This window comes from Pyricularia pennisetigena, chromosome 3, assembly GCF_004337985.1.
Source record: "Pyricularia pennisetigena strain Br36 chromosome 3, whole genome shotgun sequence".
Taxonomy (NCBI): domain Eukaryota; kingdom Fungi; phylum Ascomycota; class Sordariomycetes; order Magnaporthales; family Pyriculariaceae; genus Pyricularia; species Pyricularia pennisetigena.
This window is the reverse complement of record NC_043742.1, coordinates 6,720,633-6,741,996: the sequence shown is the minus strand read 5'-3', so window position 1 is coordinate 6,741,996 and position 21,364 is coordinate 6,720,633. Positions and strand designations below refer to the sequence as shown.

Below are 21,364 nucleotides of genomic sequence, written 5' to 3'. Positions count from 1 at the left end.
CAGACATTACTTCGCAGTAGATTTGGGTCCCTTGCAAGAGCACAATATCATTCAAACTCTCAGCTGTCATGTCCCAAACTCAATTCCTATAGAACAAGAAGAAAATTTTCAGTACCATCGGCCAGTCTTTACATTGAGGCAAAGGTAGAAAAAAAAAAATATGCCGTACCGATCGATAATCCTACCTAACAAGCTCAGTTTAGGTACGTTCCCTACCCAGTTACGTAGTGATTGTCTAGACTTTAGTTACAGTACGTTTGTTGCACAACGCTGCTGCAGAAAAGTATAGCGGGCATTGGGCTCTTTGTTGGCGATTAGATGTTGCCCAATGCGCGGAAACATACTTCGCCGGGCGGAAAGAAACGACAGGAAAAACAAGAAAAAGAAAAAGAGTTTTCTTTGCCCAGCGACTCTGACGCCACAACTGATACGGGATGCTGCGTTGTCCGGTCGTAGGTCAAGACAACACCACATTTGTCATGATCCATCCGCCCACTGAGGCATCGAGCAGTGCTAGAGGCCAAAAGCAAAAGCGTATATTAATTGTGATCTCCCCATCAGTCGAAAACCTATATTCCTCGCGGTCGTGAAGCTCCTCCGACTTCTCGTCACCACAATATTGAGCCATGCGTTTTGGTATGCCGCATGCGGCATGGCTCGGGGCTCAACTTTTTTTTTTTTTTTTTTTTGTTTTTCAGTCTACTCCATATCCATGAGGTCCATTTCTGGACGTGACGGTCGTATAAGTCGTGGGTGTAGTATTCTGGTCCTATTGTCTCACCACCCTGTTTTGAACGTCGTACGCGTAACGGCCAACCAAATCTTCCAGAGTCATGCTGTGGGATGGCTAAAAAGGGAAGTAGACAACAATCGTTGATAAGAATCATATCCTGAAAATCAGCTCCTGCATCAAGAATTCGTTTGGCGTTGGAAGATCCCGACGGCACTGTTGGACAACAGAATCTATGCTTAGCCACCACCGCAGTCTCCTGAGACAATCCCATAGTCCAAATCTTCATTGCTTTGAAGAATAATATAGAACAAATCGAATAAGACGACTGCAAGCGCGTCGAAAGTGTTCCGCAGAGACTTCCGAAGATGTCGGGTGTTTGTTGCTCTGTACTGTCTTGGTTATATGATAATTTTATTGTGAACCGACAAAAGAAATATGGTCGTCCGTCGTAAAATATATATACATTAGATGTAATAATGTACACGCCACCCTTGGTGAACACCATCTGCAGCTTTCACACCAACGCAAGCAAGCAGAAAAGTCAACGCTATTCCCATTTAGCCGGCCAACCGATGCAACCCTTTGCACGAGGACAAAAAATGACAATAAAAATCTGGCGCTCCCGAAAAACCCAAGCTATCCGCTAGCTGACATCGTCCATCCAGTCACTGCACCTCGGGAACTCGCGACTGGCCTGGATCCAGATGTCCCAGCGCCAGTTTGAGGTGCTGGGGCAGACTTGGTCCCACCGGCCTTGAGGGCAGTCTCTACGCTATAAAGCTTATTGTAGAACTGGACAACGCGCGGATGAGCCATCACCTTATTCTTGTCGAATTTCAACACCTGGAGGCCCTCCTGGCTGGTAGCTCGACTCAACGCGACGTACGCTTGGCCCTTCTCAAAAATCTTGCCCAAATCAACTTTAACTCGCTCGAGTGTTTGGCCCTGAGCCTTGTGGATGGAGAGTGCCCATGCTAGAATCAAAGGCACTTGCTTGCGGGAGGCCTGCACTTCGCCCGTGGGCAACTCCGACTTCCACTCTTCCGGCACCATGAGGAGAGATCTTGGCGTGCCGTCAGCGCCGTGGAAAGTAACAACTGGATACTCCTTGTTATCAGTGGAGCTGGATTCAAGTTCCCGGCCGAAGGCCTTGATCCTCTTTCGCACATCTTCGCTTATTGAATCGTCTTCGCCGTCCAATCCTCCATGGCTGCTGATGCCGCCAATACTGGCCGCTGTTTCGCTCATGAAGCCAACGACCGTTCCAAGAGATCCGTTGACTAGAGTCTCGTCCATATTCTTGATAAGCATTACCTGTGCGCCCTTTCGCAGCTCCAATGTCTGGGGCGCCATCATGTTCTGCAGCAGTTTGTCTCTAAAATTAGGATCCCCTGAGTCCTGAGCATCATATCGGTAGGACTTTGATTTGAGAGCTGCTAATCGCCGATTGTTTGATCTTTCGACCTCTGTTCGCGTGGGAAACCTGTAAGTGAATTTATTAGCACAAAAGTAATTCGCAGCATACGACACACCTCACTGTAGGCGCATAAAAAGTGCGGCAGGCAAACACCAAGTAGTGACTCACAACTCTGTGACTTCAAGGCCATCATCAAAACGAAGCTCTCTCTCCAGACGCTTGAAGTTGGCCACGGTCTGTTCGCTGATCCTTCCCAGTCGCATCTCGTTGAGCATGTTGGCAAAGGCTGTGAGTAGATGTATGTTAGCATTAGCACTCGATTGGGGGGGGGNNGGGGTTGTTCGGCCCCGTTCATCTAGTTGCATACCGGGATCCTTTTGCCTGAAGACCTCAGTCAAGCCAATGGTATGGTCGATCGACGTGTTCCAAGTTGCCGCCTCGAACGCAAACTTGATCTCTCGCTTATCGGCACCGTCTGGAACAGGCGGAAGCTGGAAGAAATCGCCCGTGATGACAAGTTGGATACCACCCCACGGTTTACCATTGTTGCGGAGAATACGCCCGATTTGAGAGAGCTTGTCGAAGAGATCACCGTCAACCATGGAAATTTCGTCAATGATCAGGACCTTTGTCCTGAGCCATCTGTTCTTGGCTTTGGGGTTCCTACGGATCTTCTTGACCAGCGTCGTCACATCTTCCTTTCCGAGACCGATGCCGGAAAAACTGTGCAGGGTCATGCCACCGATGTTACATGCTGCCAAACCAGTTGAGGCGGTAACGGCCAGGCGATCTGGGTCTTTCTTCCATTTTTTCTTCAGTTCATCGATTATTGCTCTCATCAAAACCGACTTTCCTGTACCTGCAGGACCCGTGAAGAAGACGCTCTGGCTGCGCGAGCAGACCAGATTCTTGACATGTCGCTGTTCATTACTGAGTGTTACCGCCGAGTGTTTGGTAGCTTTTATAGTTGTAGCGACATGATCATCGATGCCGTTATCAGTCTCATCCATTGAGAAATGGGACGCTGTTGATGGGGCTTTCTTGAGCTGGTCTCGAAGCTGTTTCTTCTGCGCCTTGACAGCACTAGCAGTTGTGTCCCATGGTAACTTGCTCGATTGGGACTTCACGGCCGGTGTCGCATATCCGGGCATCCCGTCTCCATCTTCTTCTGGGGGGCTGTTTGCGCGTGCCCAGCTCTTGGGCAAAGACCTCTTCTTCGCAACTGGAACCGGAGGCTCGTAATCGACAACCTCTGTTTTCCGCTTCGCCTGTGTATCGTTAGAGGGCAGGCGGGGCGCCGCGTAGTGAGACGGAGAAGACTGTGACCAAGAAAGAAGGCTGCTAGGTGGAGGGGCATCGGCACCAGGTTGAACAGTTGTCGATGCAGCCTGTTTTGACACGCCAGTATGAGAGGGGACTGTTGGCAAGGCAGCGGGCTGCTCAAAGTCCAAGTCTAGATTGTCGTCGTCACTCAAGTCGCCATCTGCTATAAACACAGAGCTTGTTGGCTGAGACTTTTGCGTGCCATTCTCATCATCTAAAAGGCTAATAATGTGTGGCTCCTCACGGAAAGACTCGGTGTTGTGGCATAGTGTGGCAAATGATTGTCGGTTTCCTGATGTTATTCCATTGATACCAGAGGTCCTTTGCTGATTTGTATTGCTGGGCACGTTGGGTGTTCGGGACGAGAGAGCAATGGGGTGCGCGGGCACGCCCCTCCTTGACTGTTCGACAATTTTCTCGCTCTGTTGGGGTTGGACAGGGCTGCTGGATGGGAACAGTTGCTGGGCAAGTAGAGGTTTTGGAGCTACCGGATTGCTGGGTCGCTTGGCCTCGAAGTCTCTGTTGGCCCGGGAGAGCATCGTGAGGGACGAGAGTCTGTGTAGTCCGGTCCTGGTTATGAAGGCTTTTCTGTGGAGTGCACAACGAGTTGCTGCGTAAATCGTTGCGTATCCTCGAGGCGGTAGCAGACCAAAGGCTGAGCTTGCCGGCATACGGCTAACACAGGCTAGCTGTAGGCGTATCTCCGAGGGTAGCGCGGCCTGTATTTGCGGGAGGTTTTATGGGATCGCAGTGATGGCCACGCATCGAATGTGGTTGCGCCCCTGTGGTTGTCCTGTAGTGGCGAAGGTCAACGAGCTGTTGTAAAATAGAACAAAAAACAAAAGCAAAAAAAAAAAAAAAAACAATGAACCGAGCTTCAAAACAATAAGTACATCGGATGTTCTATATCGGGATCATCGTACTGTCGCGACGTGTTGGTGGCCGAATGTAGGATTGCAAAGACAGATTCAGATATACCTGCGTGTGGTCAATCAAGGTGTCCCGCGTTTTGCTGCGATCAAACATTTCGCGTATGCACGTGCAATTGCTTTGTTATGTCGCGTCTCAATTTGCTGGTACTGAGAGAAGGCTAAAGTGGGTAGATGGTAACAGTGGGATAATGGTGGGGCTTATGGACAGTGATTGGTTGTCACGATCCCATGCAACCCACAGGATGCCGGCAACCTTGCTAGACCCTTAGGCTCTTCAATCTCTCCCCTGAACTGCTATCGTGATTAGAGACCTCCATGAAGCGATTATAATCACGTACTGTTGGTATAACTTATGAACACTTTGCGGACAGGTAACCATAGGATATGTGGTTTTGAGTTACGCCGCATAGCAACCAACAGCCACACGTTGTTCCTCACTTTCTATAACAGATTACAAATCACGCAAAACATGCAACAAAAGGTTTTGCTGCTCTAATAGGCTGCAGCATGAGTGTGGTTTCATTTCGTCAAATGATTAAGGAAAGCTCTCTGGCAAAAATGACCCTCCTACCTTACGTTCTCTGCCATCAGTCGGCCCAATGCAAATAGTGTCGAGGAGCGGCCTGTTCAACAATGTAGCCAGTCAGCCCATTCGCGATGCTGTCAACAAACCAGAGAGAATACTCTGATGTTGGGTTGGGCGCCATGTTTGTTCTACGTGGCGTGCAGGAGCAGTGTCAAGACAGCGTTCCCCTGTGCACGGACATCGAGGCTTTCGCTGCCTCCATTACGAGGCGCCTACTACGCTACCCAAAAGCCACCCACTGCCTCAAGATGTTAAAAACAAGGTTCACGATGCTGGAGATATGACCGCCCAAGCTGCCGTCTTTAAGCTTCGGTGGCTTGCCCATCCTCAAGGTCATGTGTAGAACTTTATCGTTTAGATCCCAGAGGTTCTGTTGCATGCGGAAAAGAATAGAAGTTACTTTTGTTTTCTTTTATTTTTTTTTTCTCTTTTTTTCTTTGTTTTCAACGTATGACGACCAGCAATTAAATGAGGCTTTAGTGGCAGATCGCAGACGTTGAACCCAAGGCAGACAGCAGCCAACGTCGTCGAAGATCGCCCAAGATCTTTTATTAACCTTACATGACTGGTCGGCTGGGGCAGAAACCCATTTAAAATAAACTTTCGTCTATAGTTTCCGTCGCCCGGAGCTACATCTCAGCATTTTCAAAGGGGTTGAGGCGGCAGATCACGGTCCCCTGGTTCATATACAACGTCGATAATGTACTAACCAGATGAGAATGTTGAAATGCTAGCCTCGCCATATGGGAAGTGGCTGTCCCTACGAAATGATCGAGCAAGAAGCCGCTGCTTGCGACACTGCAACTTGGTTCAGCAAACAGCCTAATGCGTAGCATTGAAGCTTTTGGCACTAGGATACATGGGATTTGATCGCGCGCCGAGAAAAAAAAAAAACCATGGCTTCATGCACGAGGTGACGAATGGGATTCAGAGGTAGTGTGTCTGCAGCAAGACCTAAACTTTCAGTTGCCGCATCTGATCTGATGTGCCCATCGTCAGTGCGCTGCGTGTGTATGAGTTGATAGAATATGAAAGAGACGATGATGGAAAGAGAGAAAAGTAAAGGAGATCGGAGGGGAGATTAAGCCCAGAAGTCACTTGGCAACTGAAGGGATTGCAATAAGCCAGGCGCATCATCAGCCTCAGAGAGTACTTTGACGTAGCCAACCAAGCTGGCCAGGCGGGCTCAGACGGGAAACCAAGCAACGTAGCAGATGTGCGCATACGCATGTTGGACATTGCACCACATAACTACCTAATCGCTAATGGGAGAGACCAAGAAGAGCGTGGCGTAATGCAAGGCTGAATCTCATGATCTAATGTTCTGATATATCATCTTGCGGTGTATACCTCTTCAAGATGTGACAAACACTCCATGAAAACGTGTACACCGTTGGGCAAAGAAGCAATTAGATGCGGCTCAATTCAGTAACAGGCTGCTACTAAACGTATCCACCTAGGTTCCTACCATTTATTTTGTATTTGGCGAGATGCCGGGGAAGCGCAAAAGCCTGGGGGTTGACCAGTTCAAGCTTTTCTTCATCTGCCCAACTCTTGACCAGCACAGAATCGGGAAAGGATGTAAAGCGAGGGGTATTGAAGATGTTGTTGGTTAGTAATACGCGAAACCTGGAACCATCCAGACTCTTTCTTTTGCGATAAGCGCAGTGTGGTACGAAATTGCCGGTTGAAAAATGTCAACAGTGGTGTTTTTATTTTTTTTTGTTCTTAGTCATTTATGGGGCCGCTCCACCTGTCGAGCGGCGGTTGCTGTGCAAGCCGGGTTAAATGGGAGTGGAACCAAGGGTATCACCAGGTGGATCAGTTCAATCTATGTGGATCTCAGTGGCGTCATAGCGGTAAACTGCTCCCAACCTGGATGACCAAAAGAAAAAGCTTCCAAATCTTGGAGCATAAACGAGTCGGCTGTTTGATCTTGTTGGTCTAGTTGGTAGCCTTGCAGAAGTTTAGCTCAATATGTGTACAACGAGGATTAGATCAAGATATTGAATGCTTGCCGGGGTAGGAATGACTTGTGAAATAGACCCAAGGTTTCAAAGGGGCTCCAAACTTAAAAGCACTATCAGCCTAGCGTTTAGTTCAGCAAGAACATGGGAGCCTGCATGTTCGCCGCGTGTAAAGAGACGAGATTGAGATCAAAAGGATTGTCAGATTTGCAGTTGCTGCAGTCTGAAAAATCGGTTCAATCTCTTCTGCCGCGCCTGTTTTATTTTATCTAGCTACCCTATTTTGAAAAGTTATATAGCAAACTCTGACCGACTCTTGTCGAGCAAGTACTGCGCTGGTCTCCGCTCATTTTGTCTGTCGCAATCATATTCGTGTAAAAGCACTCCCGCGGGCTTGGCAAGTCTAACTTGGCATCAACACCCCTGCAGCCCATGCAAGGAAGCTTGAGGAAGAAAAGTCAAGGACCGAGGCAGGGCCTGGAAACAAATTTCTCAAGGTGCCGCCAAACACTCAACTTGCAATTGATTCTTTTGGATCTCTCTGCGCTTTATCCCTGACACCTTGATCCCTTTGTTGGGTTTTCACCTGTCGTGTCTTTCTCAAGCTGACGGCATTTTGCTATAATTTATTCCTCTTCCTTTTGCTGTTTCAATTTAAGCGATCTGTGTCCAGAAAGTTTCTTTTCGGGCGCTGCATTCTTTAATTACCACCTTCGCGCCAATCCACCATCTTTTTTTTGATGTGATTGTCCCACGCACACCAACCGCGACATCGCTAAATCGTCACACAGACAATACTGTACGCAGACCTCGAGTCCTCATTACAGTACTTGAGCGGGTTGCAACATTCCTTGTGGCCCCTCTACATCACCCTTGCGTGAACGATTCTTTCTTTGGGGCAAACAAAAAAAAAAAAGGAAAAGAAAACAAGTCAAGAACTAACCAAGCCTTCTCGGCATCTTGGCCCTATTACGTTGTTAAAGCTTGGCCGCTTGGCCGCTTGGCCATCTTGAAGACCACCCCCCAACAGACTCTTTATTTTGGTGGCCATTCCAGTGCTACCAGTTCACTGGTCGAGTACCAGAAGCTTATAGTCCGTTTCTAGGTCGGTTTCCAGGACAAGAGCTAAGCAGTCATGGCGTGGGAACATCTCTCCATCACCAAGCCACATCTGGTGTACATCATCTTGGGTGGCTTCACCTCCCTTTTTATGCTATGCTCCTCCGTCATCAAGGAGCGCATGTACATTGGTGAAGCGACAGTTGCGACACTCTGCGGCCTCATATTTGGCCCTCACGCTGCTAACCTCATCAACCCGCAATCATGGGGAAACGTCGACATCGTCACCATTGAGTTCTCACGGATAGTACTCGTGGTTCAGTGTTTTGCTGTTGGCGTCGAATTGCCCAAATTTTACATGGAGCGGCATTGGAAGTCGGTTATTTTCCTCTTGGTGCCTGTCATGGCCTTTGGCTGGTTGATCACCAGCTTGGTCATCTGGTGGATGATAACTCCCCTGTCATGGCTAGAGAGCCTGGTCATTGCAGCATGCGTGACTGCCACTGATCCTGTCCTGGCTTCTTCGGTTGTCGGCAAGGGAAAGTTCGCGAAAAGGGTACCCAAGCATCTGCGGGATCTACTCTCAGCCGAGTCAGGATGCAATGATGGCATGGCCTTTCCATTTGTATACCTGGCATTATACCTGATTCAGGACCACATGAACGCCAAGGACGTGACGTTTCACTGGTTTGTCTTCACCATCCTCTACGAGTGTGTTTTCGGCGCCCTCTATGGCTTCATAATCGGTTATCTTGCTCGTCACGGGATCAAGTACGCCGAGAAACACGATCTCATTGATCGTGAGAGCTTCTTGGTCTTCTATTTCGTTCTTGCCCTCTTTTGCGCAGGCTCAGGCAGCATCCTGGGTATTGACGATCTTCTTGTTGGCTTCGCTGCCGGGGTGGGTTTCTCTAACGATGGTTGGTTCGGCCAAAAGACCGAGGAGTCCCATGTCTCCAACGTTATCGACCTGTTACTCAAGTAAGTTTGATATATGGCGTCGCTTTGAGGGCGCAATCATGTGACTGACCCTACGAACCTCAATCAGTCTTACATACTTCGTTTACTTCGGCACGATCATCCCCTGGGAAATGTTCAACAATGCCGATCTAGGCCTTGACGCGTGGAGGCTGGTTGTGATCGCCATTTTCGTCCTTCTTTTCCGCCGAATTCCCATCATGATGGCATTAAAACCGCTGATACCCGACATAAAAACATGGCGAGAGGCTCTGTTTGCCGGTCACTTCGGTCCCATCGGTGTCGGTGCCATCTTCGTCGCCATTCTAGCTCGAGCCGAACTTGAGTCGGAAACGCCTGTGCCGCTATCTGAGTTACCACCTCCAGGTTCCCCACATTTCACTCTCATCACGCTCGTGTGGCCCATCGTAGCCTTCCTTGTGGTTACCTCCATACTTGTCCATGGATCTTCCGTTGCCGTCTTCACGCTGGGCAAGCACATCAACACGTTAACGTTGACCATGTCATACACCACAGCGCCGGAAGATGGGCCGTCGTGGATGAACAGGCTGCCTAGAATCACGTCACAGTCCAGGTCGCAGGCCAGAACCATGTCGGATACGGATACTGATGAGCCAAAGATGCCCGAGTATCCGCCCGGAACTCTACCCCCAATTGGGTTCCCTGGAAACTTCTTGCGTCGCGTGAGAGATGACGAGAAGGATGACTCCGGCAGGCAGCCACGGCGTGCCTTGTCAACCGGAAGAAAGAGGCGCAGCAGTAGAAAGAGGTGGGACGACGGAATCGGGCCGGGCGGGCCAATCTCAGAGTCCGCAATCTTCCCGCGGCGCACCGAAAGCGACACGCCCAATGCACCAGAGACACAGGAGGATTCTAGGGCCTCGCCTTCAGACAACAACTCCTCGGAGCGTACCCATGTTGGGGGCCAGAATGGTGGCCATTCTGAGAACGACTCGCAAAAGACAGAGACTCGTCCCGGATCAGGACACGGCGGACAGGAAAACGAAAGAGGCCGCCAGGAATCTGCAGTGCGCCTCTATAGCGAGGGAGACCACCTAGTAATTGAGAACATGGATGGAGACGTTATTGCGCTTGACCCACAACCCCAGGAAGTCGTACCTCAGCCACCTGTAGGTGGTGATGGGCAAGAGGCAGCATCTGGCTGGTCATACGACGCAATAAAGAAGAAGCTGGGTGACTGGAAAGAGGGGGAGATCCAGAAGCGTAACAGGGGCAAAGAAAAAACAAAGAAGCACGCTCCTGCGCGTGCGTATCAATTTGGAAATACCGTAAGTTTTCCACCTTGGAGACAATGCTGCGAATATGGCCATATTTACTGACAATGCCCTCATTTTCTAGATCATCGTTGAGGATGAGGATGGCGAAGTGCTGAAGAAGTACGAGCTGCCGTCAGGGAAGCCAGAGAAGGAAGGTGGTGACCTGGTGTCGCAAGGTTTGAAGAAAATGGGTATCGGATCCAAGCAAAAGGGTGCGAGTGCCGAAAATGCAAACGACAACGTCCCTCAGGCAGATGGAGCACCATCTAGCAGCAACCCCAAACCTACACAAAGGTCAAGGAAAAAGAGTTCGGCGGCTGAGGAGGCGGATGAGGAAGATGACAGGAACATCCGCTTCAAAATCGGTGGCGTTGGTCAGCGCATGACCAAGGAAGACTTCATCAGGGAAATGCGCAAGCTGGACAAGAGCACCCGCCGTGAGGTCGTGGACCAGTCGTCGGCCTCGGTAGCGGTAAAGGCCTTGGCGAACCAGGAACGGCGTCCGGAAGACTCACCGAAGGCTGGCGACAGTCCCCGCGACGTCGGAAGGAGCCGGTTCACCTCACAGCCGTCTAAACCGACAGAAGCAGAGGCTGCATCACGAAGTGGAGACCGAGACCAAGACGGTGAGACAGCTGCCGAGCGAAGACGAAGGTTGTCGGTGCTGAAACACATGGAGTCGGAGGATATTATCAATGACAACACAGAGACGCCAGCAGAAAGGCGCAGACGCGAAGCTGCGCTGGGAATAGGCCCCAGTGATCAGGTGGCTGAGGCGGACAGCGACGACGAGGATGGCTTACCGAGGGAACCCTCTGCCAGACGAGGAATCCGGTTCGCCGAGCCTACCAGAGGCAACAAATGAGTATGAATAGTTTATCAGATGACGAGTAGCCCTTGGTGGTTGTCTTGTGAAAGCGCAACATCAGCCTAGTTAGCGTTAGTAAATACTTATTGTAATTAATCAAACATTTTGTCTCTCACACACAGAAAGTTTGTACGACTCAATCCCTTGTTCAACTAATACAACCAATATTGAGAGTTAACGACACACATCGTACAGGGTAGGTACCTACGTAAGCTAGCCGCTCAACCCGGTCAAGGCCCCACATAGCCTGCAATTGATCCCTGTCGGGACCAGGGAAAAGGAATAATGCGCCAGGCAGATTGATTGGATTGACGTGAAAAAGTTGCAAGCTTTCCCATCCAGCATTCGTTAGCATCAACTGCCAACACACCCAAGACAAACAAAACCCATCTTGTAATACCAAAAAGAGCACATTATCGCCGCCTCTCGGAGCACTCCTTTTCCATTCCTACCTTCCTTGCGTGTTCTTTACTCTCCCTTAGTCAGTTACAATGGTCCAGCTCACAGAGGTCGTCGACGAGGAATTCCTCAAGACCCAGCCTGGCCATGATGAGGATGACGACTTTACAGATACCGGTAGGTGCAAAAGCTCTTCCCCCAACGGAGCGTCTCTCAGTATAGTCAAGGCCTTCACAAAGATTGCCTTTTTGAACCCACCCCAGAGAAAAACAAACAATGGAAAACAAGACTCCCAACGCCTCCCGTACTGACGAACAAAACCACCTCCCTCACCAGACTCTGAAATCTCAACAGACTCGGACTACGACGTATCGGGAGAAACTTTTAGCGACCGCATCTACGCGCTTCGCGACATTGTGCCGCCGACGACGCGCGGCTGGATCTATGGCAAGTGGATGGGCACGACCAACATCTTCCGCACCACGGCTGCCTTCCTCGGCCGGAGCGCCTGGCACATCTCGGTCAGCGCCATGCTCTTCGGCATCCCATTTGCCCTGCTGTGGAGCGAGGAGCAGGGAATGATTGCCATGGAGCAGGAGCAGCGCATGCGCGAGCAGGGCGGCGAGCTCCTCACTGCCGGCGCCCCCGCCGGCGGCGACATCAACTCGCTCGACCAGCTCGAGTCCGCCCTCGGTGGAGGCGTGGGTAGCGTTTCTGCCAAGCCTTCCTTGTAAAAGAAAAAAAGAAAAAACAAAGCGAAGAAGAAAAGAGAAAGGATGTGGAAAAAATGAGAGTTGATGTTGGTGGTTTGAGAAAGGGGTGGCTGGAAAGGACGGAAGTGATGTCGACCTGACAATTCCCTGGCTCGTCGGTGCTGGGAACGTCATACAACCAAAAGCAGCAGTCTTGCCCTGGGGCCTCAAAACTTTATAAGACCAAGGCGCACGGTTCGAGGCCACAATGTCCCGAAACGATACGCAATCATCGAAACAAAGAGACCCCTCCGGATGCGAAATGTCTCGAATCATTGCGCGCGGTTTGATGCCGGCAGTTCAATGCTCAGCGGACTACAGCCACACACGCGGGCCTACACTTGGGTTACTCGGGCAAATGGCACAACGCCCTCGATGGAGGAGCACCTTGTCCAACCTCAACATTTTCTACTTTTTAATACGGGAAACCAAAACCCCCTGTGTGTATTGCCTGTACGATATTCATTCTGTACCATAATAACGTTAGCATTTCCCTTCACGAATATAGACCTGTGCTGCCTGTTACCACCTTGTCGGTAGTGTCACGAATAGCAGGCATATCCGACAGCCTCACATTCAGCAGGAAAAGCTCATGTAGCAGTGCTATTATAATCGTTGAATAAAGTTGATTACATAATATATATCTGTCTTTATCTGTATACGTTGTCCATGGCCTAGCCAGCCGAGCTTATATACACCCTGCCTGCACAAGTCAACTTGTGGAGGACGAAAGTGCTGTAGGAACTGAGAGGAGTATGGGTAATCCATCGCTTGATAATTTCGCTACTCGTGACACCAGAAAAGTTCCTGGTCACCTGCCTTGTTTTGTTTCCAAATTCAGAGGAATCATGTCAATTAGCAAAACCGTTCATACCATCCTTTCAAACGCCTTTTTATCTTTGTCAAGTGCTGAAAAGAAATTTCATGTAGAGGCGACATATGACAAGGATCAGTCTTCTCACGCAGCGCCATGAGCCTCCAAGTCCACCTCGTCAACAGTTGCGCGATGCTTGGCGCTGTCCCGGACCAAGTTGCTGAAATATTTGAGGGCGACGGCGCTCTCCGCGCTGATGCGTAAAGTCTCGTCCCGTCGAGTGCCAAGCTGCTCGACCGAGCGGCGAAGGCCGACGCGAACAGAATCGGCCGGGATACGCAGCACCTTGCGTACAGAACCAGAGATACGAGCAGAGTTTAGGTGCACGTAATCGGTTGCTGCCAGGTGTGAAGATACTTTGGCAGATAGACGATGGGGGAGGGATTGGGGAATCGAGTTCAAAACGAAGGCGGAAGCGGCCAGGGCTATCGAGATCGTCAGTATTTATCTGCAAAATATCATGATAGATGGTGGATTCAGGGAGAAAAAAAAGAAAAAAAGAAAAAAAAAAAAAAAAAGGATGCTTGTCTTACCAGCCACAACAATTCCGGGGATAATCAATCGTCTTAAATTGTCATTGCCAAGTACTCGAGCCGCCCTCAACGCATGATCCATCCAGCCATAACCAACAACAAGCTGACCTCCAACTGCTGTGGCCACCGTCAGAGCCATGCCAGTACCAGCAACCTTCTCCTGGCGACGAATGAGTGTGTTCCAATCGATAAAGTCCCAGATTTCGGTGGGTATATCAGCTTGCCGCGCGAGAACATCCTTCTTGCGGCGGAACATGACATCTGGGCGGAAGCTGAGGTCTGCGTACTCGTCTCCCAGATGCAGCAGGCCTAGTTGCTTGATTGTGTTCACACCACTGACGGTTCTTGCTCGGGCGTGATCTTCACACGCGGCAACGGCATCTGATATTTGGGCAAGCATTGCTTCTTTCAGCTGTTCTGCATAGTCGAAGGAGCCCCAGATTCCAGGATAATGGACGCCGAGGTCGGCGTCACCAATATTCTGGATTGTGAAGCCGAGGGTTGACCTTGTATGCTCGTAAACTTCCGAGCATGTTTGCTCGATCGACTTGTCCATCTGCTCATCCACCTGCGAGCTTGCCTTTCTGCCGGACTCGAGCATGGGCTCGATCTCAGCCAGCTCCTCGTTCACCCTGTCTAGTTCTGACTGCGCCACTTCGACGTTGGCCTGAGCCAAAGCGTTGATATCGGCAAGGATGTTCAATAGGTAGTTCTTGGCGGGTGCCAGCTTGGACCTGGACCGTTTCTCCAGCACAAATCTTCTCAGTGACTGTTCCAGGTTCTCAAAGTCTCGAATCTTCTCCTTGTCTTTGCCCTTTCCTTTTCCTTTCAAATCCTCATCGCTCGGATCATCATCGCCATCGCCACCGCCGCCGCCGCCGCTTGAGCTGCCGCTACCTCCACTGCTGCCAGGAGGGGGAGGTGGTGGCGCCACGGGAACTGCGTTGCTGGAGACGAAATGGACCAACTCTGAGGCCTCTTTATATGTCCTTGGGCTCATCATTTTCACGCGGTCCAGAATCATTTTTTGACACCTCTCTTTGTCTCTGATATTGTCGAACTGGTTGACAACGATGAAGAGATAGGCCTTCTCAGCCGCTGCCACTGAAATGAAGTCCTGCGCCGAGATTGTGAAGTGATTGGCGGCAGACACGACAAAAACAACGACATCAATCTCTTCTTGGCGAGCAAACACGGCTGTTGTCTTTGTCATCTCCGAGTTCAGTCCAGGGGCATCGATCAGCGCGATGTCGACAACCCCGTTGTTCAACAGCGATTCATCGATAGTCCGCACGTCTTTGACGTAGACCTTGCATTGTAGATATGTCTCGTTGTCGATAACGATCTTTTCCAAATCAGACAACGAATAGACGTCATATGTAGACTCGTCGTTCCTGTCGTAGATGGCTTCCTTATGCACGGCATGCACCTCTTCCAGGCCGCTGTTTTCCCTGGCATCAAGAACCTCGCAGAAGATGCTTGTGCATGGCTGTTGATCTTCAGGCAGAATCTTCCTTCGAAGCAGTGCATTGCAGAATGCCGACTTCCCTGCGTTCAGATCTCCCGTAACCAATACTTTACTCGAGGTATCCTCGATACGCTCCCTTAATGACTGAAGGTGCTTGATGCTGGAGCCGATCTTTCCGTCCAACAAGGAGGCAACCGAGCCTTTCTCCAGGGAGTGAACCAGCTCAGTCTGATGTAACGAGCCCAGTTTGAGGTCCAGCTTCAAGATGGAGAATTCTCTCGAGATTTGCGGTGAGACAAGCCGAGGCTCGGCGGCGGCCTGTCGGCGCTCTGCGGCCTTGCTCGACTCGGCATCCTGGCCACCGATATCCTCCACCGACGTCAGAGACCGCCTGAGCTCCCGAGGGTGGCTGGCCGCCGTGGCAGATGCAGCGAATTCTCCAACGGACGAAAATGAGTGACGCAGATTTCCCGGCCGAGGAGACGTTGGGGTATCTATGCCTTGAACCGACGGATAATGTGCTGGCCACTTTGCGTTCATCTCCCGGAGACCTTTCAGTAGTTGGATGGCGAGGTTGATGGATCTAGCCAGGGCTACGCGATGTGAGTTGTAGTAAAGCTGGTGGATGGCGCCGGCCTGCATTCGACGGTCGGGGTCGACAAGAGCCTGGTGATGATCGCCAGAGGCACCGGTGAGCGGCGCTCCGTCGCCAGCAATGCTTCCGCCATATCCAGAATCGTTGTCAAGGAGGGCTTGTAGACGATGCGCGTGCTCGGATGTCGACCCGGTGCCGACGGTCATGTAGGAGGGCGGACCTGACGGAGCTGAGGATAGCGTTTCGTTTGTGGCCGTCGAGCTTCCCTCGCCGTTAGATCGCGCACCTGATGTAGGGCCTGTGGTGTCCCTGCTGGGAGTAGACTCTTGGCTCATCGTGATCGATTTCGTCCAGTCGCGGTGAAGATGGTTTGCATCTGAACAGAGCGCGTCAAGAATAAGCCACAGGGATGCAAAAACTAAGGCGACAACGAACTGCCGCTGTAAAAGCAAATTTTTTGCCCCGTCTTTGTTATTATTATCTTTGTTGTTTTGTTATACGCTGACTCTTCCGAAAGTGTCTCTACCGGACAATCTTGGTCCAGAGACGTTTTGCATGCCAATACATAAAGCAGAAAATGGAGCTCCCCATGTCCCTGGTCGAATTGCATGACAGGGGCAAATTTACTGCTAATAGTAGAGGACGGGCCAGCCGACGTAGCATTACGATGATGCAGCCAAAAAAGCCAACGCCGGCGGCGGGTCAAATTCTAGAAAGACCCGCTTTGTGTTCCGACAGCACGTGATTTTCCGGAATTAGCCTCCACCTTGTTCCAAAATGCAATCAAGGCAAGGTACTCTGACGCAAGTCTGCGGGTCAGGGCGCGCGCGTGGAAAAGACAGACCCCACCCATATATCGATACCCCAACATCCAGTCCAGTCAGGTCGGGTCGGGCATGTCTGTTGCCTGGGTACACTCGATTGTCTGATTGGTGATCTGCCGCGACTACGTAGCTACATAGCTGTCGATCGCTTCGAAGCCAGCTGCTGCTCTGGCGATTGCAGACGACAAATTCTTACTACTTGGATGCATAGCTGTCTGAATAGTACAAGCGATTCAATTCCGCCGCAATCTAGTAGACGACAACGCTTTCGGACAGGTTGCTGATAGACCGCCGCCTAACCAAGTCACGTCACCTAGCCAAGATGAATGCAAGTAACTAAAGCCAACCCCCTACGCTTCATGGTCCATATTCTGATCCTAGGTGTTTTCCAGATCATCGAATGGGCATTCGGCAAGCGCATGACGCCCGCTGAGCGTCTGCGCAAGAACCAACGCCTCCTAGACAAGGCCATCCGGGAACTCGACCAGCAGAGGGTGAAGCTCGAGAAGCAGGAAAAGACTCTAGTCACGCAGATCAAGCAGAGCGCACAGAAGAATCAGATGGGAGCATGCAAAATCCAAGCCAAGGATCTCGTAAGGACGCGGCGGTATATTGAGAAGTTTTACGGTATGCGCAGCCAGCTGCAGCAAATATCTCTACGCCTCCAGACACATCGCACCAACGAACAGATGATGCAGGCCATGAAGGGGGCGACTATGGCGCTGGGAAGCATGAACCGCACCATGAACTTGCCGTCTCTGCAGCGTATCGCGGCCGAGTTTGAGAGAGAAAACGACATAATGGAGCAGAGGCAAGAGTTGATGGACGACGCCGTCGACGATGCCATGGATGTGGGCGTCGAAGAGGAGGGAGATGAGCTAGTTGAGCAGGTTCTTGAGGAGATCGGTGTTGACCTGAAGAACTCGGTATGTTGTCCTCATGTGCTCCTGCTGGGCGAGACCAACGTTACGCCTCCTTGCCCCTGTTGTGTATCACATACTGACATTCGCGATGTAGCTTGGAGAGACACCACAAGGGCTGCAATCAGAGACGGTTCCAGAGACACGGATTGCACAAGCGGTTGGTGGTGGTGCCGGTGACGATGACCTACAGGCCAGGCTCGATAGCCTTAGGCCAAAATGAGATACCAGACTCTGAGGGGAGGCGTTTTGTCGATCATGTAACCAAAGTTTTGCGCTTCTTGAAAATGACTGCAGTACATAGGACTGCTAATCCGGACTCGGAAGCCATGCCTACCCTTGCCTGTGAGAGTTCGCACGTAAAAGAGTCTGATTTGCTGTCCCTCGGCAATTTGCGCATAATGTGCCAACAAACGCTTGGTGTGCATGCCTAGACAAGGTATCAGCCAGCCACATTTCTTTCGAGTAATAACATGTCGAGGAAAGTATTTCTACCGGGAGGGAAATAGAATGTGACATGGGCAGATCAGAAATAGTAGTATTATGCTATCTTTTAAGTACAGAAATAACTGATGATTGGCGCTCTAGCTGTGATGCGTACCACGCAAACTCAATAACTTTCACTGGGTCTTAATTCAATGAGACGGCTTCGGAGGCTCAGAGAAGCCAAGGGTACCTATACGTGTGAATATTTTGATGCACGTAGAAAAATCGCCTTCGCAAATTACATGCATGTACGGCTTGCAAAAGATCATGTACCTGAAGTGCGTTTCGGGGTTCTTATGAGCTATGTCGTCGTGCCTATAATAAATGCCATAACTATTTGATAATTCGCATTGACGAACGCCCTCAATTGATACCCAGCCCTTCTCGGGACGGCGGCTACGCACATCGTCACTGAGCTGACTGCAACCTGTCGTCACTCCCAAGCAGATCCCCGCACGCTGTTGTGGTGGTAGCGGAACAGGGATCACGCAGACAGCCCAAGATGGGGCCCAAAAACCCGTGCAATCACGAAGGATTGCCCCGCCTCTCAAACTATCTGCTGCCTTCATACTGACCGAAGTCCTGATGAACGATTTATTCCTGCGTTCATCTCACATCGTGCAGTCTATTTCTTTTGTCGTGTACGGACCCAATACCTTGGGTCCTTTGGCACGCAGATTCACTTCTGCCGTTCCTTGATCTATCTGTATTCTATCCCTCCTCCCCCACCTTGCGCATCAGATTCCGACACCAAGAACGTGCTGTCCGTGATCACCTCATTGGGCGCTAAAGAGGTTCTTAGTCACGACTAGACTAGAGCTAGAACATTTATTCTGTCGACATTGCGCTCTCCGCGCCGAAAACACCAGGTTTTGTTTCCCCAAGTAAGGTACCGTTTAATCAGGAGACCAAAAAAAAAAAAAAAAAAAAAAAAAAAAGTGCAGCCGGATTCGGTTGTTCTAGCTTTACTTATTTGGTTAAGGCAAAGTCTCTTGTCTTCGCAACAAGGTCCCAGTGACCCAAAAAGCATTCATTGCAGCTCCACTCGCAGCTTGCCACAAGGCCCCGACTCGGACCTGCATTCCTTTGCTTCTTGCAATTGCGTATGTCTGGAATCCGGAGCTACCTTCTACCTGCTTATTGCCTACCTACCACCTAGCTGCGTGGGTACCTAGCGCATACAATTCCCTTACTAATCTGTACATGGCAGGAACGCCTCAAATCGTCTATTCCACCGTATCGAAGACGCCAGCCCGCCTCTCAACGTCCAGTCCCATGCGACCGGTACATCCCGAAATCAGCAAAAAGTAGCCAAGAACAGCCAGAGTTCATCAAACCTTTTTCACTTCCTTACAAATCGCGCTCCCTCATATTTCGCGGTCGCTTCTATTTCAACCAACCTGGCAGGAAACAAACGGCGCAGTCTCTCCACTCAAGGAGGTCTGCTGAATAGAATGTTTGGCGGCTCCTCGAAAGCGGACAGCCCTACCTTGACCAGCGCAACTTCGAATCTACCAGCGACAGGTACTCCTGCGCCAGGGAGCAAGTCTCCGTCGCCGGACGCGAGCGAGTCGACATTGAGCAGCAGCCCCACCAAAGCTGCCGAGCAGGCCACGAACAGGGAGAAACGGAGCGGCAATGGCAGCCCACCCGACTCTGCCGGTGCTGCCGAGCAGAAGAAGAGGAGAAGCAGCGGCGTGAGCAGCAAGGCAAGCAGTCTGCTCGCCAGCGCAAAGAACACACTCAATTTTGGTCAGGGTAGCAGTCGTTCGAATCCCGACAATGGATCGTCTGTGCAGACTACACTGCAGAAGCTGGGCAAGCAGGACCCGGCGCTCGCAGTACCGCAGGGCCAACAGAATAATTCGGCCGGAGAGTCGTTGCCTGGACCCAAGTCGACTTTCCGCGTTGGCGTTTGGGAGGACCGCAACAAGAAATGCAGGCGTACTATGGAAGATACCCACGCATTTCTTTACAATTTTCTCCATACGCCGGCAGCGACACCTACCAGTTCTTCAAATGCGACTGACGGCGAAACAAAAACCGCCGTTACTCCGACGGATGAGATTGTTGAGTCTGATAATGGCTACTTTGCCATTTTTGATGGTCATGCTGGCACCTTTGCCGCAGACTGGTGTGGCAAAAAACTGCATCTCATCCTGGAAGAGACTATACGCAAGAAGCCCAACGTGCCAATCCCTGAGCTTCTTGACGAGACCTTCACGACGGTTGATGCGCAGCTTGAAAAGCTGCCTGTGAAGAATAGCGGCTGCACGGCTGCAATAGCGGTGCTCCGTTGGGAGGATCGAGTGCCTAGCAGTCTGTCCGCCACTGGTTCTCAGCCTGTTGCAGCCGCCAAGGCTCCAGATGAAGGCCTGAAGCCCGAGGACGGAAAGTCCAACGACGGTTCCAGCCTACGTGCGTCTGACGCGGCGCCCCCAAGGCCCAAGCCAGCCGTGACGAAACAACGTGTGCTCTATACGGCTAATGTGGGCGATGCTCGTATTATTCTTTGTCGATCCGGAAAAGCTCTCCGTCTCTCGTATGATCACAAGGGAAGCGACGAGAATGAAGGCAGGCGCATAACTAATGCTGGCGGCTTGATACTCAACAATCGTGTCAATGGCGTGCTTGCTGTTACGCGAGCCCTCGGCGACACCTACATGAAGGAATTGGTCACGGGACATCCCTATACAACCGAAACTGTGATCCAGCCAGAACTGGACGAATTTCTGATCATTGCGTGTGATGGAGTAAGTTAATTGCAACTTGTTTCGATAGGCCCTTTTTTTTTTGTCTGAGGGAACATCGTGTTATTGACACAATATTAAACAATGCGCAGCTTTGGGACGTGTGCGATGATCAAGAGGCTGTTGATCAGGTTAGGAATATCGAAGACCCAGCGGCTGCAGCGAAGCTACTGGTCAACCATGCGCTTGCTCGATTCAGCACCGATAACTTGTCTTGCATGATTGTTCGGTTTGACAAGCAAGCGGTGCTTGACGGGCACTCCCGCAAAGACGCTGCCACCAAGGGTGATCCGGCTAGCAAACCGAGCGAGGCAGACCGGAATGTTCAATTGGCCACTAACACCGCCGGCCGGAGCAATGACCCTATACCTTCGATTAGCGAGGAGCCGGCGGCGGCGGCGGCCGCCGCAGCCACAACAGCATCAGCAGCAGGGGACTCATCTGGTGGCACGAAAGCGCAGGTTGATGAGTCGAGCCAACCGGCCACATCTTCCTAAGAAACTATGGAACAGCCAGCATAGCGCCGCACTGATCAAGGTGCTGAATACGTGTAGTTGAATTTTGTACAGGATTTGCTTCTCTTCGTATTCAGTAGGTGGCACAGGTGGTTGGAAGGCGGCAGT

At 50.9% G+C, this 21,364-nt stretch overlaps 6 protein-coding genes across 6 annotated transcripts; 4 read left to right on the top strand and 2 right to left on the bottom strand.

Annotated features, from left to right (window-relative positions):
• Nucleotides 1-1,369: 1,369 nt before the first annotated feature.
• On the bottom strand, nucleotides 1,370-4,192 carry PpBr36_03589 (uncharacterized protein; the record flags this gene model as incomplete). Its single annotated transcript, XM_029890760.1, has 3 exons — nucleotides 1,370-2,216; nucleotides 2,319-2,436; nucleotides 2,518-4,192. Coding segments are annotated over 3 exons (2,640 nt in total), but the record flags the coding sequence as incomplete, so codon positions are not given.
• A 3,901-nt stretch (nucleotides 4,193-8,093) lies between these two features.
• On the top strand, nucleotides 8,094-11,137 carry PpBr36_03588 (uncharacterized protein; the record flags this gene model as incomplete). Its single annotated transcript, XM_029890759.1, has 3 exons — nucleotides 8,094-8,998; nucleotides 9,066-10,284; nucleotides 10,355-11,137. 3 exons carry the CDS (start codon nucleotides 8,094-8,096, stop codon nucleotides 11,135-11,137), a joined length of 2,907 nt encoding a protein of 968 aa, XP_029753121.1.
• Nucleotides 11,138-11,631: 494 nt separating this feature from the next.
• PpBr36_03587 (uncharacterized protein) lies at nucleotides 11,632-12,273 on the top strand (the record flags this gene model as incomplete). The annotated part of the gene is made up of 2 exons (XM_029890758.1): nucleotides 11,632-11,716; nucleotides 11,876-12,273. 2 exons carry the CDS (start codon nucleotides 11,632-11,634, stop codon nucleotides 12,271-12,273), a joined length of 483 nt encoding a protein of 160 aa, XP_029753114.1.
• Nucleotides 12,274-13,249: 976 nt separating this feature from the next.
• Nucleotides 13,250-16,096, bottom strand: PpBr36_03586 (uncharacterized protein; the record flags this gene model as incomplete). The annotated part of the gene is made up of 2 exons (XM_029890757.1): nucleotides 13,250-13,590; nucleotides 13,699-16,096. 2 exons carry the CDS (start codon nucleotides 16,094-16,096, stop codon nucleotides 13,250-13,252), a joined length of 2,739 nt encoding a protein of 912 aa, XP_029753113.1.
• An 848-nt stretch (nucleotides 16,097-16,944) lies between these two features.
• Nucleotides 16,945-17,728, top strand: PpBr36_03585 (uncharacterized protein; the record flags this gene model as incomplete). The annotated part of the gene is made up of 2 exons (XM_029890756.1): nucleotides 16,945-17,511; nucleotides 17,603-17,728. 2 exons carry the CDS (start codon nucleotides 16,945-16,947, stop codon nucleotides 17,726-17,728), a joined length of 693 nt encoding a protein of 230 aa, XP_029753116.1.
• Nucleotides 17,729-19,445: 1,717 nt separating this feature from the next.
• PpBr36_03584 (uncharacterized protein) lies at nucleotides 19,446-21,238 on the top strand (the record flags this gene model as incomplete). The annotated part of the gene is made up of 2 exons (XM_029890755.1): nucleotides 19,446-20,744; nucleotides 20,834-21,238. 2 exons carry the CDS (start codon nucleotides 19,446-19,448, stop codon nucleotides 21,236-21,238), a joined length of 1,704 nt encoding a protein of 567 aa, XP_029753115.1.
• Between the last annotated feature and the right edge of the window lie 126 nt (nucleotides 21,239-21,364).